This window comes from Anoplophora glabripennis, unplaced genomic scaffold (genome assembly GCF_000390285.2).
Source record: "Anoplophora glabripennis isolate ALB-LARVAE unplaced genomic scaffold, Agla_2.0 scaffold405, whole genome shotgun sequence".
NCBI lineage: Eukaryota > Metazoa > Arthropoda > Insecta > Coleoptera > Cerambycidae > Anoplophora > Anoplophora glabripennis.
Window position 1 is genome coordinate 73,302 of NW_019416491.1, and position 18,756 is coordinate 92,057.

An 18,756-nucleotide genomic window follows, 5' to 3' on the forward strand; every position below is an offset into this window, starting at 1 on the left:
GCGAAGTAAACACGTCTCACACTTGTAAATATTCGAGTACGTATTTGTTTGAATCTGATATTCCGCAGATGCGATTTCGTACGAACAAATTTTTGTACGAATTCGTATCCGATGTGACCGTCGCCTTAGAGTTTGAATAATTATTTGGGCGTAAAACATAATGACTGCATTTCCAAGTATTTTCGTGGTTCTTCTGAAGGCTGGTGATGGCGCCGTGTGAATTTGCTGACTCCATGGCAGTAATTTCCACGGATGTGGATGCACGTACGTCTAGGGGGCATCACCGAGACTCGCTACCCGGTTGTTTGGACGCCGGTGTAATTTTTTAGGGTATCGGCGTCGGACGTCGGCGTTCGGCGGGAGAGAATAGTGCAGCGTCGAACCGCCAGGGCGCGCGCGCGGGCTCCGTGTCCGCCGCCATTGGTAGAGGGGCGGGGCCGCGAGCTGACAGATCATTCATCTGAACCCCACTCTGCCCCCTTCGACTGGCGTGATTGACAGTTGGCAGACGACTGCGGAACGCGCAGGAACTCCGCACGCGCTTCGGAACGGCAGCACGGCGCAACCGACAGCCTCAACGACGAAATCCACACCGACCCCATGAATGCGCCGCCGGCGTACCTTCTTCGAGGACCATTACCAGCACGTGGGTAACTTCCAGTGTGACAGTGCAGTGAGACGAAAAAGTGTTTGGGTGTAAACAGTGCGCGACAGTGACTCGGACATCAACCCTGAGTGCGGGCAGCGTGCAGTTCATGGCTCAGCCACGGGTACGCTCGACACACGCTGCAGGAGGCGACACGTTGGACACGGCGACGCTCCATCCACCGGCGACCGCTGATTGATCGACGCTCCGTCTTGTCGTAGCCATCAATCAGCCGCTAATAGATGGGGGCCGCGTCGGAGGACATCCATCATTCACGCCCTGTGCACTCTGTAGCAGCCGTGGTGCTCCGGCGATGCGACGGCTACAACCAAGAGGCCTTCGACCTTATTTATATTACATGCGAATCATTTGATACATTGCCGCGGTTCATTCTAATGCAGTGCCCGACGCTACCCGTACCTCGCGTGCATACACAATCGGAATTTCATCTGCCAACTCTATTACGAAAACCTCTACGTACATTCTAATTCTCCACGTTTGGAAATCCTTTAGATTTTAAATTCAAGCGACGTCCGTTTGCCCGCAAAATCGACTGCTCGCCCAAGCCACACGATTAGAAACCGACCTGACGCCACAAATTGATAAAAACCGGATCTCCTCCACATGAACGAACCCCAAATCCAAAATTGCTATCAATAAGGTTCACTAATAACTAATTCAATTAACAGAAGAATACACAACATTTATTGGAGTACCAAAATAATTAAAAATATTTTTATAGACACTTTGGTATATCAAAATTGTACTGCAGATATATTTATCCCCATATTCTTCAAAATACATTGAATATGAAAAGTCTTTTACGGTTCTTTCAATAGTTAGGCCAACAATATACCTACACCAAGTCGAAATGAACAAGCACTGTATGTCAATTAAACCAGTGACATCTTAGGAAATTCATAGTTTTTTTAACAAACTATTTCATATAAACGGTTAAATCTCAACAGTACTCGCTCGTAAGCCAAGAGCTTTTTATAGCGCTACGTACCAAATCTTCCATTAAAAGTTAGTTAAAATATCTGGAAAGCAATTCTTCACGGTCCATAAGAGTACTGAAACCATCAAATCTCGAACAAAAAATGTCTACATCTTGTGTTTATATACTAGTTCCGTAATTGGAAATAGTATTGTAGAAATTTCACCTCGCTACCTTTTCTTGAATAAGTGTAAATTCACCGTTGGCACATTGAACAATTTTCGAGTGTTTCGGAACGAATGAATTGTATGTCTAAATGAGTATTCTAATTACAAATAAATACCTATTATTTATTTTAAAGTGTCTTCTATTTCCTGGCTCGTCGAATACGCCGGAAAATTGTGTTTCGCCCTCCCCGATAATTAATAGACGGGGTATTCCGCAACTTTTCGAATCCGCGAAAAAACAGTTTGGCAAGCAGATTTTATTAAAACTTCTTGCCAACGTTTTTGACTTCACAAGTGTTCGGAGACGACGCATGACAAGTTTTATGGAAAACGTTAAATACATCAAATATAAAAATCAAAGGCGTCCACGTATTTTTGTTAGAAGACCGCCAATATTCAGAGAAAAGTATTTCCAAGAGTTAATAATAGATCGACAAATTCTTGCTGGCTTTTCGCGAGCTTGGCATGATGAAACGGTTGTAATATGTCAAAAGGCATAGACGGAATAAATATGAGTTACATTAAAAAAACGGATGGCAGCAAAGATATATATTTTTTGTGCGGTAGGGAAGCCGGCTCTACGGAGCGTCCTGCTGTCTACCTGGCCAGGATAATTATGGGATATAAAAATTCTTAACTATACACCGTAAACGATTTTAAAATAATGTGCTCTCCAAAGCATTTCATTATTTTTACGCTAGCACCGCATTCCCGTTTAGCATTTCTCTGTGTGAGTTGGTAGTAGAATTTCCATTTCCACAGAATAAAACGTAATAAGAAAATAAAGTTTTTATCATTTTACAATTTCTGGTAATTGCCGTATAAGTTCTGGTGTAATTTCACTAATAATTAAATTAACGCAATATACCCGTTCTTGTTTGTTTACCAGTGAGTGACGTTCGCGATAAAAAACGTTTATTAGAACCATACACCTCGTATGATTATGGGTAATAGCCTTTTAATGGTACCATTAACGAGTAAATATAGGTAAATAATGAATTAAGAGTTCGTCGGAGTGCTTAGTCCCGACGTGAAATTGAATCCACGACGCGTTTCACTATTTTTTTAAATTCGTACAATACGCCGTTTGTATACACAACGTCTGGAGAGAAAAATAACTGCGTAAATTTAATCTAGTGGCACAAATGGTAGCACTATAAATTTAATTGAGAAATTAATTTTAATATCCATCTTTTAAAGTAAGTTTCTCACAGCCAATAAAATTTTCATGGCTAAATAAAACCAAAAACGTTATGGGCACATAAAAGATTTATTATTTTGTTGTGATTTAGACGGATATAGCAAGAATCGGCTACAGTGTAACAAGAGAACCACGATGGGAATGATTTTAACTGATGGAAATAGATCCGCGTTCTAGTCAGACGGTCAAATTCGGACATGAGCGTCTGCCTTCGCGACTAATAGTTACTAATGGTCAAAGATGAGTAATGATGTTTCAATAGACAATCGAAGCGGTCCGCGTCGGGTGTGCGTTGGAAATCTCGTATTCCTGACCCCGTAATTACGGTTTAGCACTATATCCCTTCGATGAATACTTTTAATTTCTCTTAAAACCGATGAACAGGCACTTTGCTGCAGCCAGATACCTTACCTGATTGCATACCGTAAAATGCCACTCGAAAAAAGCCAGTCACCGTGATTCTGGATTATCATCGAGGAATGCTACGAGGAATCCACCCAACAAAGAAGTCTCTCGAGGCCAACGCGATCGGTAGGACCCGTGCGTGCCGTCTGCCGTCGCTTGCTTCCAACCAAACGGACTTATTCCTAATTAAAATCATCCGTCTGCTATTTATCCGTGTGATCTCTTTGTTTGGAAGGATATTCGTCTCCTTTCCAGTCGTATTTTTTCGAATCGAGGCTGTTCCTCCATGTTTATTCATGAGTGAGCCGGAGCGCGCGCCATCCGATTCGGCTGAAGGCGAATCGGAACTGGGAAACAACCGGAAAACTCGTGTAAAGTGCGGGAAAACTCTCGATCCGTCGGACCCCAATCCTAATGGACCCCGGAGCGGCAAAAACATCCCTAACGGAGTGAGACCGTACATGTGGGGTATCAAATCGAAATCAAAATTTAAATCGCCTCGGCAATAAAAGTTTACTGCGGAGCAGACTGTTAAAAAGACGTTCTAAAATCATTCTCTCCACACTGGAGGAGAGAGTAAAAAAACTCGGGCCGTATAACGCAGTCCGCTCCGAGCGTCTGTTTAGTACTCCATGAAATTTTACGACGACAACCATTCCAACAAGTTCCTGCTTTAGAGCTACTAAAATCGAGACTAAAACTTAAATAACCTTTATCCCATTATCTAGTAATGCGTCCGGTGATATTTCGCGGTTAAGTCGTCTTTAAATTTCGTGAAATATCGCGGCAGATATCTGTATTATTAAATACCGAATTGAGGCACCCTCACGGCCCCACAAAGAGTAAATTTCCAACCAATAAAAACTTTCCGGGCGGGAACGTATTCCGTTCGCGAACGATACGACCCTACTTTTATTACTCTTTAATAAAATATTATCGAGATTCCTTCGCCTACAAAATAATAATCATGTTCTCCAAATAAATTGATTCATTCCGAAGTTTCTGCCCCGTCCCGACTTCCAGTTCCAACAATAAATCTGCAATGAGGTACAAAAAATGCGATAACTGAGCGACAGTTCATTATTTTGTTATTGTTCTCTTCCAAAAATGGTAATAAATAATAATCCTAATGCGAAGTGTGTGCGAAAAAATTAAATAAACCCACATAATTATAGTTAACACTGTTAAGTATGGGTACCTTTATTTGAACGTAGTGCCTAATCAGTATTTATTTAGCCATCGAGATTAATGGTTTATATTAGGTAATATTAATTAATATTTGCAGAATTTCATTTTTATAAATAATGTCGATCGAGTGTTTATAGCCTTAGATTTGGCCAAAAGTACCTACGCATTTGTTTCGCGCGAGTGCAGAGCATATGATACATATCAGGTAAAACTGAGTTCCACTGATACCCAATAAATGTTGTGTATTTATCGCATTTATATTTATAGCACCGTGATGATATTATTGAAAAATTTCGGACAAAAGGTTACTTTCTAATCGGCTGATAAAAGTTAGTCACCAATAAAGCGCGATATCCCGTGAGATACGGCGTGTGAACAAAGCTATAATTTTAAGAAAAGTTTTCGGAATTACGTTCTAATTCCTTATTTTTATTGAGGCAAATCTTAATCGATTAAGTAGCGTCCCGTTAATAGCTCAAAACGTATAGATAAATAAATACTGTAATCCGCAAAAGCCGCCGTAATGCCCGAAAATATTATCTTATCTCGCTTATAAAAATTACCTTTAATTTCGCTTAAGACAAATTGTAAATAAACATTAGCAAGGGTACGGCTGATAAGGCGGTTTTAATGTTTTTTATCAAGAGCTAGACGATTTTGAAAGTTGTAATAAAATTTGACATATTGACAATATTAAGTTGACTACCGTATTTTTATTGCCTCTTTATCTCCCTGTAGACGTTTAAATCCTTAAGCATTTATTTATTTTATTGCCTGTAAATTGTGATAATTTAATTTTTTAAGTAGCTCCAATTAGACGCGGAAAATCAAAATCAAACGCGTTAACCGGAGGCGCTACATAAAACTCCACGTTTTACCGTTTAATGCCCGGTTTACTACCCCAAAAACTGTCCATATAAAATACGTTTAACGACAAATGAGCGATTATTCGTGCCCCAAGCTACCAGCGACGCTTGTAAAATAGAATAACCGCAGAAACGGGCGAACTAAAATGTTTGTAAATTGACATGACTTTTTCACCGCATGCCGTCGCTTTACATAAAAAAAGGACGCCTCGTCTAGATACCTAGTACCGCAGTGCAGAGATTTCTCACAGGAGTCGCGCAACGTCTCCCGATTTATTGTAAAAAATTTGGGACGCCTTGTCATTTTTACAGCGTATTTACCTATAAAATTGGCACGGTCTGGAATTGTGTAGTTACGGAGCACGGTCGGATATGCTGCTTTATGTTTATTGCCGTAAAAAGGCTGTTAAAAAGTTAGTGTGGTGCCCTTAGCTGGATGAGATGTGCAGTGCCGTGGCAACGTGTCGCTTCCTTGGATGTCCTCGCTTCAGCTCAACAGCATCATTTACCTTACAAATCATTTTTAGGTGTAACTCTTATAGAATAAGGCCGTACAAACGCTAGTGAACAAAATTCTCATCATGGATGTTCTTCAGAAAAATGTAAATATAACCATTTTCACTAATATTTCTGTCGTCATACCAGTGTGGCTTCCTACAAAATTTTCAGTGTATAAGTGCCTGCCCCACAAAAATCCAAAAAATGATTTCTTAGCTATTCAAAACCCAACCTCCAACTTACGTAATAAAAATATCATTAACCGTAGACACAGTTTCAAAATTACTTGGCAATTTGATGGAACGAATCCAGTCCATCTCAAATAATTTACTTTTTAATTCCTCATCAAATAATTTGCTGTGTATTACTTTAAAAATATGAATTTACCTACCTACTAGGATTACCTACCTGGTAGGTACATTGTTAGCAGAATTTTATAATACACGATATTTATTAGATTATAAATTAATAAATAATGGCTGTCGCGCCGTAAAAGTCAGCAGATAATTCAATTAAATTATTATAAAGTTAGCGCCTCTGCAAGTACGTATGATCAATAATTTAATATTTTTGCATGAACAAATACGATAGTAAAAATTGTCCACGCTGATTGTAGCACAATGTGCGTTGTTAATATAATTTATCATCTCTTGGCGTTACTTTTAAGCTTCCTACACGTCTTGAGAAAGAAATTAAATCAGTTCAAGTTGGAATATAATAAATAACTTATTTTTATATTTCTTTTGAGATCTGTAACTAAAAGAGTAACTACTGTTATATTTTAATACTTACTTCTTTGTTGAAATGTAAGTACATTAGTACCTAAATTTTTGGCATCAGTGTTAAAATGTCTCTATTTTATGTGAAATACTATCTAATAAAAATTACGTCGCAGTATGTCGGTATCTTACTACCCTGCAACTGTTATCTTCCAAAGAATAATTTTGTGTTATGTGCACTACTTATTTTAATTATTGCAAGGGTAAACCTAAATTAATTCAAAATTTATATTGCACTTTTCAGTTTCTTTTCATATCAATTTTCCAATTCTTATCAGAAAACTTTAACCTCATTTTTACTTGTGAAGTAAAGTTTAGATCTTAATCAAATCTATTTAATAGAAGTTAAACCAGTGAATTTGAGGGATTTCCTTATATTTTGTGATGCCTGTTTTTTTATATAAAACGTATCAACCGGTTACTGATCCAAAATTAGTAGTGTGCAAGGAAAAATCCAAAATAATATTTTGAGAAGTCAGTTTTTTTTAATATCTGCCTACATAAGTAAAATGATCCGCATTTTTATTACTGACTAGCGTTTTAAATTTCGTAAAATGACATAAATTTCCATGTTTATTGATTAGTGTCCATACGTGATTTTAAGAATAAAAATATGAGGAATAGAAAATGAGACGAATACATTTTCATGTAATAAACTTCGTACCTAATCAAAATGCGTCTGGGGCTACTATAAAAATTTAAAACATCAAACCATATTTTGCATTAATAACACATTTATTTAACACAGGTGTATTATCTAAATTATTTCTCGGCTTATTGAAAAAAAAAATAAGACTTGTCACTTCATTTGACCCTTGTACACTAGCTTTATACCCTTTTGCCAAAAAGCAACAACTGCTTTGTTTTAAGGTACCTACTTGGTGTAATTAATTTTTATAAAAAAATGAAATATTTGGAGATGTGATCATTAATCATTATCAATTTGTGAATATATATTTATCAGTTATATAAATATTAGCAATATTTTTTGTTCGTTCGATACATGTTAGGGAAATTTTTAATAAAAAAATTACCTATTAACTCCAAAAAAATCCTGAAAGTTGCTAGCTAGCAGACCAGAATGATATTTTGAAGATTCGTATATTTTAGAAATTAATTTTTCTAATAGTGATTTGATATTAGATGGATCGGTGCTACTTTTATTTTATACAGGATTCAAATAAAAATATTTTCGAAATGTAATCACACACGTGTGTCAAGTTGGTCGGACCGACGTAATTTTTTCACCAAACCGGATTAAATGTCCGTTTTTTATACACCACGGTCATTTACATAAATATTTCATTTCTCTCGAATTCCAAGATACTCTTAAATATATTAGGATTCCATTTATTCTTTAATCTCACAATCTTAATATGTCCAGATAAATATTTCCTATGGAGAGTCCGAAGTATTTAAGCCGCAAAGAGTCGGGCCATTAATATTTTAATTTTAAGTAGATATGGCGATTTTTTCCAAAATTATAAATATTTATGCCCCTTAATGCTTTCGTTCGCCTTAAGCTTATGCTAAATACGTGACGGTATTTTTATGTTGGCTATTCGTGTCAATTAAATATACATAAGTTTAGAAAAAAGTTAGGTATAAGCAAATAAGAAGTACCTAATTTGCCTGTACGTTTCAACTACTCAAAACCTCACTAGCACCAGGTTACAGGTACTTTCTCATGAAAACTCTGCATTGTCTTTGTGACCATATCCTACACGGTAAAATAAGGGTCTTAAATTGCACTGAAATAGTACACAATAATGCTCAAAAGTTTGTTAAACATAAAACGACTCTAACCGTTTTTCCGGATTAAAATCACCAATAAATTTTTATCATTGCGGCACATCTTCTGATACTCATCAAATGAAATATACTTAAACCTTAGACAGGTTTCATTTTTAATTGTTAAAATGAAATATAAAGTCACGTCTTGGGTGTTGTTAATTCTAGCTGTAAATTTTATAAAATATATTTTCCATCACATCTAATTTTTTTCTCTGTATATTGAAAATAAGAATACATAACTTATCTGATATAAAGATCAAAATTTGGAAGGAAATTAAATTTTAAAATATGTACTTTCTTTCTGCTTCATATTAATATCTGATAAATTAATATAATAATCTTTACATTTTAATAAAGTGTGAAATATTTATTACCTATGAAGTTAGTATCTTACACTTTTCATCATGCAGTTATGTCTACATTTTAGTATTCTAGAACAAAAATTACGTAAAAACTATAGTTTGTTATAAGCCGAGTTACCTATAAGCATTCAAACAAATCATGCAGCAAAAATAAGGATCTTTTTGTGCAAAATCCATTGCACTCTCTGTTAATTTAATGAATCGATAGTTCGTTTTATCGTTCATAAATTATTTTACGCTGTAATAAAACTAAATCAATTATTAACAAATATGAATTAATTTGTAATTGCTAATAATTTTACTGACTGCTTCAAGAAACCATAAAACTTTATTAACGTATAGATGTTAAAAAATAGTAGTATCCTGCCCGACATTAATTTCTAAATTAACTGTTAAAATTGAGACACAAACTTTTGATTACTTTGCCTGCTTTCATTAGATCTATATTAGTTTTTTTAATTCCAAATGCGGATCTAAGTTACAAAGTATGCTTGAAATCATTTTTGGGAACTTGTAATATCAAGGAGTATAATATAACATTCTGCTGTAGGTATCACTTTATTCTACAGAATTGGATAGAACTTTAGGAAAATGAGACAGTCACAATAATTTTAGAATGTTATTAAAAAATATATATAATTTCTTCCAAACAGCAACTAATATTTTTCCAAGATGGTAGCAAACGTCATAAGGTGTAAATTTTAAAACAAAAGGAAGGAACAAAAACAGACCATAAAAAATATCTTGTATATTAGGTACTTCTAATTTTTGAATTTCATTGAACTTTTTCAGATCTACCTTTCAATTTTTAAAGATTGTAGAAGATGTACTTAATCTTCAAATTCAGCCCAAATCCATTGGTGTAATAGGGAAAACTCAAAATAATCAGTCATTAAGAATTACATATTTAAAATAAAAAATTTTCTACAAAATTGTTACTAAACATACCACCATGAATTACTGAAAACATTAAATATTGAAATGAAAACATTCAATGAAATTGTCTCGTATCCTTGCTTCTAATAACTATAACATCACTCCGGATAAAGGCCATCACGAAATTGAGCTACGATAAATTAATTAACCTATTTCAGCATTTTGAGGATTGCCTTTTGAAGTCGTCTTGTTTTAGTAGTTATATTTAGAGAGATTTCTTCCGTTTGAAGCTTATAGATTCAATATTTGGTTAGGAAAACTGTAGTAGCACCATATGGCATAGCACCCAGTCAAAATCAATCAGACTTCAGCGGCCATGGTAGAGATATCTCTGCCGGATTCTGGTCCAGTTAAGAATTTTGAGAGCTAGCTGTCATCCGATCAACAATTTGCCTATAGACAACCTAATTAGCGAGGATGTATCGAGTCTACCGGCAGTAATTTAAATCTTTATTAGTTTTGGGACATTTCGAAATATTTAATTATGCTTAATCATGACTTATTAGCATTTTGTTTTTAATAAATTTAAATTTTAATTAAGCTTCTTTGGTCGATGCGGAGTAGGTATAGGTATTACGTTTCGAGGAATTTAAATATGTGCGACAGGTTTTCGAGTTTTATTTTAATTTTTTTTCGTTAACGTCTCATTATAGCTAGATGGAAAGTATTCAGAGTTGGTACTCAGTGGAATACTAATTAGGCGGTTTTGGTAGATAATATTCAAAATTATCTATTATTATTGCCTTCATTTTATATAAGTAGAGATTTTCCAACCATTAAATAATCTTTTGTAATTAGTGACAAGGCCTGTCAAGTCTTAAGTATTTAGAAAGGCTTGAACATAATTGGCTGTGCCGAACGTGAAACAAACAAAAGGATTTTGATTTTTTCCCTATAATGCAAAGTACACTCATTAGTCTTCAGTACGTCCAAACAAGGTTGGCTCATTTCCAGTCAAGTTTCCAATGCATCGAAAATTGTTGGATATGATCTTCTCAACTCACAAGTATTCTGAGTATATTTAGAGCTCCTAGCACTAAATTATTATGTATCTCTATGTCTTTAGATTTAAAAACTGAATTATGCTAAGGCCAAATGGAACGTTAGTTCTGTATTCTCTAACTTACCTGAAGACAGATTAAAAACAGACTTAAATTCATTTAATTGGCCACACATAATGTGTACAATATATTTGCGGTGATGGATAGATACTTAGTGATGGGAGAATATTTGTTTTTCGGCCGTCGCTGATGACGAGCATTGTCCATATGCAATAAAAGTACTGTTTTAAGTGAATTTAGTAATATGTAATTTAAGCAAATACCAGAACACGTGAGAGAAAGTTTGTAACATACAAAAATATGGTACAATGACGGTTAAATAATATAATATTTTATTGAATATTAATGACCTTCAAACGTTATTGGTCATCTTGTAATTTTGTTGCTAAAATTATTTAGATATTGGAGATAAAAACCGAGACAAAAACTGAGATAAGGCAATTCATTATTCTTTACTAATGCGGTCATGTTTCAAAAATACATCACACCCATTTACGTCAAAATAGTCTGCATATATAAAAATCTAGGTATGTGAAGCTTAGCACTACTTGATTTAAGTTGTTTTCAAATCTCTTTGAGACAATTAAATTAGCATATATTTATAGTTTTTCTATATGCTCAAATTTTTCTTGAGCTATAGGACCTACACATTTCACGGTATATTCTATAGGTACCTTTTAAATCTCAAATGCAAAAGATTTGGAAAAAAATATGTCACAGGTATTGTGATTAGTTTAAAGGTACAGAAAAAATGTTTTCGGCCATAAATCACCTGATAATTGAAGAAGACGTACATTCAACATTGAAAAAATTCTTAATTTTGACTGAGAACATAAAGACTATCTGCATACTTTCATTAAAATATTAAAGTTACAATAGTTTTATTTATTTTTAGATCCAATTCTTGAGGATTGTCAAATGCTCAAAGTAATTTGACTAAACTATGATAATTTTGTATTTTTATCTTCATTTTCCTTCAATATTATCCAGCATTTCTTGAATTTGTTCAGTTAAATGCGCAATATGATTGCAAAAAGGATTTTCTAAACGAGTAAACGTAATTTTTTATGTTTTTGAATTACGTACTGTTTGCAATACACATAAGAGGAATAATTTAATAAGAAACTTAAAATTTAAATGTCTATTATATTTCCAGTGTCAAAGTGTACACCTGAACGATAAATTAATCCTTAATTATTTTTATGGATTGGAACCTCATTGTAAATCCCGCACCATTTGCATTTCGGGGCAATTAAAAGAAGCCGGATTCTAATATATATCTCCTCTTTGTTGCAGTACGACGATGGTATCCACCCGGGTTACATGGACAGTGCAGCAGCAACCATGTACGAGTCCCATGTGGCCCACAGGCCCAGTTTGCCCGGTTTACATCATTCGCCGCATTTGAACCATGCCATGCACCCGTACCATTCTAACCATGTCAACCCGACCGCCAACCATGTCATGGGAGGCGCTGTACCCGACGTCGGGAAGCGAGACAAGGACGCTATTTATGGGTGAGTTCGATTTTTGACACCGCATCTCCCTCCGTACATACATGGGGAATAAACGTGCTATTGATATTTTAGCGCGATAAGGATTGTGGAGTATTTCTAATTGGGCCAAGTGTAATCTCTATCGAAAAAAAATAGTGTGTGTGTGCTCCTTGGTGAGGTCATGTCTGAGGATTGAGAAACTTGGAAAATATATAGGATGTAACTTTAATTGGGAGCCATGGTTTGATCCTCGTCATAAGTTTAAGTCAACTTTAGTAATTTTCATACCACGCTGCTCAAAAAACTGCTAGCGTGAGTTTCAGCGGGTATAGTTGTCAAACCTCATATTTAACGCTGAAATAAATAAAAATTAATAAAACACATGTACAAATTCTATTTTGATTCCTATAAATACTAACAACTTACGCAGAAAGTCGCAAAATTACCCATCGTATTACAAATATTTTCTAGTAAACCGATAAACTGAAAACTATATTAAATGTAATAAAATGTAGCGAAACAGCAATCTCCTCCAAAGACAGAATCGTACTTCACAACGTATAATAGTCTTCTTTTCGTGCGTATCAATCGCGGTTTAATTTTGTTACTGTTTTATACCGGTTGGGGTCAATTTACAACGTCCAGTACCGATTTAGATGATGAAATGGCTAAATAAGAGAAAGAAATGGTGTAAAAACATTGTGTTTAGAATTTTAGAACTTATTAATAGTACCGGTTTTAAATTTCGTAAACGAGTCCCTATCTACTTTTATGATTACGCCGTGACAGCGTGCAATTGTTTACTTCGTTGAAATATGTAAATTAACCGTAGTATAGTTTCCCTAAATTAGGTTAGGGCCAGAGATTCACAAACTAAACAGTGCTTTAGAAAAATAGTAAATAATTTTTATTAAAAATTTGAAGGTATTTTAAAAGATAATTCAAATCTCTCAGATTAGTAATTTTTTTAATTTACTTTTTGTTATAGACATTTGTCAGGAGATAAAAAATAATTGTTTTAAAATATAAATTTTACTTAGTAACATATCCACATACCAATATTAGTTAATACTTGAATCACGTAAAAAGTTTTAATTCTTAAAAACATCAGACATTTTTTTAATGGTCGGCGTTTCGTCTGCAGTGACAAATAAAATGGTGTTTTCAAACCAATAGGTATATCGTAAAATCAGACAAAACTAATGTCACTAATGTTTCATATAGTTGATTTAAAAAATTAAAATTCCGGTTTGGGTGCTGTCCAATGGCGACAAATGTGAGAATTTAAATGCATTTTTACTTTATTTATTTGGATATTTTGTCATCTTTGAAAAGATATAAAATTAATGGACTAAACCCTTAAAATTTATTAATTTAATTTTTTTCACGTGTTAATAAAGCAAAGACAATGTACTTTAGTACAGTTGCCTTTGGCATACGGTATCATAAGTTGGGGAGTCGTTAAAAATTTGTATAATAATAAAATTTTATATATTAATAAATTTATATACATATATTCATACATGTCATATCTATAAATATAAACATGTTTTAAATAAAATTGAACACTAGCAAGAAACTAGATACAAAAAGAAACAGGTATGTAAAAATACTTAAAATGAAAAAAAAAAAGATGATTATGATGATTAACAAAATTTTATTTACCTAAGCCCTAAAGTGTACAATAAATTATCAAATATTCTAAGATATTTAAATTCATTCGTCTGATTTAAAGCAAAAGTCAAAACATGGTTTCAAAATCTGACTAAAAATGAAACCAATCAGTTAACAGATAAAAAATGTATATTATTAAATTCTTAACGTTCTTGTTCTCCTTCAACCTTTCCTGTTTATAGTTTCTAAATCAATTGAGTATTATTAATACCAAACTTTAATACATTATTTAAAATTCAGATATTGATGTAATCGACGAATTACTAATTTTATTTCTATGTGTTCATCCTATCGATACATGCATTAGGAAAATATGTATATAATGGTTATGAAACATATTTTGGCAAATTATGTCTAGTTTTATTGTTGCACACACAAGCTACAATTTTGTTTGTCGCTATATTGCAACTTTGTATAAAAATACGCCCCTAATGCCTCATAATAAATCAATCAAATTTTGAGACTGAGGTGGTCAAAGATCTACAACAGATGTCGAATAGTATCCGAAATTAGTCTCTTGCTAGAATATGATTATCGATTTCTTAACATAACTTTATACTTCTGTTTTGCCACCGTTATTTAAACAATATATTGTTCACTTCCTATAATTGTCAAATGGGATCATACTACAATTATTACCTAATTTTTGATAATAAATTACCTCTGAAGACAATTACATTCAAGTAAATATGATCAGTCTATTGCTATACCTTTGTTAATTTTATTTTACAAAATTGAAACTTAAAACTTTTCTTTGGAGTGTACTTAGTGCGAGCACAAAGTAATCATAAAGCAAGGTGGAATTAATGATTAATACACCCTTCCAAGAATTGACTGAGCAACCTGTTTTGCTTGGACAATTTCATAAATACATTACCATCCTGATTAAACGTTAAAAAAAGACACATTATGACAAAAGTCCCACAAATTATGGGAATCGAATGCAATATGTTGATCGATTAGGAACTGGAATACTTTTTTAAATTACCTTAATATTATTGACGACCAAACTACGTAAAACATTAGAAATTATGACCTGAACATCATACACAAATTAGCGACGCAACTTTTTCCTGCACCTGCTGACGGCCAATATTATTATTAACTTTTACGGACATTGTTTATGTAATTGAATATAATGTCCATCTTACGGTACCCGAGAAAATTACTTATTTTTTGCCTGACGATCCAATAAGAGTGATCAAGTAGGTACTTAAATTATCTCCGTCAAGAAGCAGCCAATACGTTGAGGCTAGTTATTAAAATTGACTTATTTTCCGGCAGCCTGTTTTTATTCCCAATTCTCTTAATTTAATTCGTCGTTAATTCATTTTGCTGGTAGATTATCTAATTACTATAATAACGTCTAAAACAGGTCCTGATGCAGTCATTCAGTAAATAAATATATTACTAAAATATTGTTTTTTGTTCCATAAATTTTCTCTATCTGTAACAAAATAAATAAATTTTGACAGAAAGATTAATGTTGGTAATTTTTTTATGCTTGTAGATGATAGATATACTCGCCTTTAAGCATTCGAGAATTTACTGACAATTATTTAAAATATTTAACAAAAACACTATCTAGCAAAACGTTTAAGTAAGTATAGGTATCGCTACCCGATAGGTATAGGTAGGTTAATGTTAAGTTCAGGGCTTATTATCTGTTCTGCTTGTATACTTACGACTGTAAAGCAAAATATTTGTCTTCGCCTCACTCACAAATACCCATTCATGATACATGTTGTGTTTATAACGGATTTAAAATGTATTAAATCTTACTATACAATTATTGTGCGTAAATCCAATCTCGTTCAAAATTTATCCTTGAGCTGGTTACATAGTTTTTGAGATCGCAGTCTCTTGATAAAGTTTATTCAGCTTTCTAGCTTCTGGCAAGTGCATTTTTACCTTCGGGTGACATTTATCAGACGTATACGTCCAATTTTTGCTTGCTTTTAAGTGTTAAATTAATTTTAACTAATAATGCTTGTCATGACTTTATTATTACGTGTAATAAAACTTTATAAAGTTTATCGAAAAAATTAAGTTTTTATTGACATCATTAACTCATAGATACCTACCCATAAAGGATTGCAGTAACGTCAACTATCGACGACACTACCGAGGCCGTCACACATTCTATTTTTCATTCTAGTTAGATATTTTGTTGGCACTTAAGCGACAGTGTTTTCAATTATATTAATAATCATTTTAAAAACGCATGAAAAATGATTATGCTTTGGGAACATGGAAAAGATATCTACTGCCAACAGAAAAGTTGTAATTTTGTTGCCAGACTATTTTGAAGCTACAACAATATAGATATTTTTCGTATTTTAACGCAATATACGAGGTCTGCTCAGAAAATAACCGAACTTTACCAGCGGTGTTGCCGCGAAGCAGTCCAGGATAGCTTCATTTGAAATGACCTCTGCGATTTGCTTTATGTCATCAATAGTCTGAAAACGGCTTCCTTTCAATTCTGATTCTGATTTTAATTTAGAAAATAAGAAAAAATCACAAGGAGCCAGGTCTGGCGAGTAAGGAGGATGAGGTAGGACAGTAACCTGATTTTTGGCACAAAACTGACGAATTGACAAGAACCATGAGTTGACTGACTCGCCATAACTCTGGTCTGTTTTTGCGGATTGTTTCACGTAACCGTTACAAAACACCTTGATAGTACACACGGTTTATTGTTTCACCTTGAGGCAAGAATTCAAAATGCACAATTCCATTAAAGTCGAAAAAACAATGAGCACCACTTTGACATTGGATCGAGACTGACATGCTTTCTTGGTACGTGAAGATCCTTTGCCAATCCATTGTGATGATTTAACGTTTGTCTCAATGTCGTAACCGTAAACCCAGCTTTCATTTCTTATTATGATCCTTTCATTGAATGTTTCATCGTCATTGGATTTATTCAATGACGTCCACAAAATTTTATTTCTGTTGTTCGGTCATCATTGACTTTCTGAACGTCATCTGTTGACGTCGAAGACCTTCCTGATCGAGAATCACCTTCATTTGACTAACGACTACTATTAAAATCGTGAAAAGTATTCGTAACATCGAGTACTATCCGTAAGTTTGTTTCAAAAGTTGAAACGTTTCCGTGAAAGTTTTCCCCAGGTTCACGCAAAATTTTACATTTAAACTCGTACTCAAACAACAAGACGAAAACTAAATGAAATATCAACAAGTCAAGAACATGTGGTTTCAGAGGAGGTTATGCGCAACCCAATGCTGCCAACCGCATATCACCAAATACCTCAATTAGCGCGTTATTCAAAAAGTTCGGTTATTTTTTGAACAGACCTCGTATAACTTCCCAAAAGAGTATACTCAGATTAAAACTCAAGATGAGAGCATAAAATTTTACTGACATGTCACGCAACCAATTACAGGAATTATAATTACAACCAGTGCTGTACAATATAGTCATCTATAATTATATGACATGTATGTAATTTGAACTCACGTGATAGCACGTGACGTAACACCAACGTGTCTCTGCCTTTAATTTCACGTAAACTATTTAACTAAAATGTCAGACATATGTTCGGAGTAAAGATAGTTTGCGTTTATTATGTATGTATTTATTTTTAAGATTTCTTCTGAGGTAGATGACGTCAAATTAAAAAACTGTGGGATATTTTTTAGCTGACTTACCGCGTTTTTATGCATATTCGTGGTATCCAGATACCTTTCTAGTGTTTCACTTTACTCGGTTACTCATGGCCAATATATGTAATGTTTGCGGTTAAAACCTTTGCCATAAACCTACTCTTTCTTCTCAGCGGTTTGAATTAATCTGTAGAAATCCTATTTTCGCCTATAAAGAAGAAACTGAGATAGTTAATTTATAGTTATTGTGATTATAACATATTGGTTTCGCTGTACCTGGCCTAAAATTCATTCATACACTAGTAGACCTGTGTGTGCTATAATGAATTATTATTTCATTCTGTCATTTTAAATATGTTGACTATAAATTATTACACGGACTTTATACTTTCCGCAGTATGCATAAATAAAAACTGTTACCATTACATTATACACTTATACGTGTCTCTTTTACGTTTAACTGTTGTGGTACCGTATGCTTCTCATTTTTATAGCTTTTTTATAGTCGCTTATAAAAAGAAGAGAGAAAGTGTTAAATTCCAAATTTAGTAAATACCGTTTCCTGGAGGCTACTAATAGGTCGTGAAAATAAGTAACCGTCAAATAAATTTTTCGTAATAGGTCCAAATATGCAAATCCACAGTTTCCTCACCACTGATATTGTTTTAACGACGAGCCCTCGAGAGAAACTCTTTCCCAATTTCTGGTACAACGACACATGACACGGCCTAACCTCTGAATGTAGAAACGGAAGAATATTCGAGGAGAAATCTTAAATACCGCCAATAAAATTTATTCCGAAATAAAATACACATAACTACCAATCAGTAACGGTAAACTCTCAGATATTTATGTCACAGATTAGAGAATCTTTTTTTATAAATATGTAGGTACAACGTCAACAGAATTAAGCAGCGATAACAGTTTCGAAATTTTGGAGGCGACACACTATAAAAATTGTTTTTCTAGAATTCGTAATAAACGTGGATCTTTTGGCTTTTGATTGCGGTAATAAAAACGGCATCTTGTGGGAAACCACAACGTTAGTGCTCA

At 33.9% G+C, this 18,756-nt stretch overlaps 1 protein-coding gene across 5 annotated transcripts in view; it reads left to right on the forward strand.

Moving 5' to 3' along the window:
- The first annotated feature begins 518 nt into the window (after window positions 1-518).
- The window catches only part of LOC108911937 (homeobox protein homothorax), a 420,456-nt gene continuing 402,218 nt past the window's right edge, over window positions 519-18,756 (forward strand). For 4 of the 5 annotated variants that reach the window (XM_018717012.2, XM_018717015.2, XM_018717016.2 and 1 more), the window contains exons 1-3: window positions 519-770; window positions 5,998-6,072; window positions 12,197-12,417. In XM_018717012.2, coding sequence (XP_018572528.1) covers window positions 6,052-6,072; window positions 12,197-12,417 — 242 coding nt within the window. In that variant the 5' untranslated portion in view covers window positions 519-770; window positions 5,998-6,051. The remainder of the gene's footprint in view (window positions 771-5,997; window positions 6,073-12,196; window positions 12,418-18,756) is intronic. The other variant, XM_018717013.2, reaches the window with a different exon arrangement.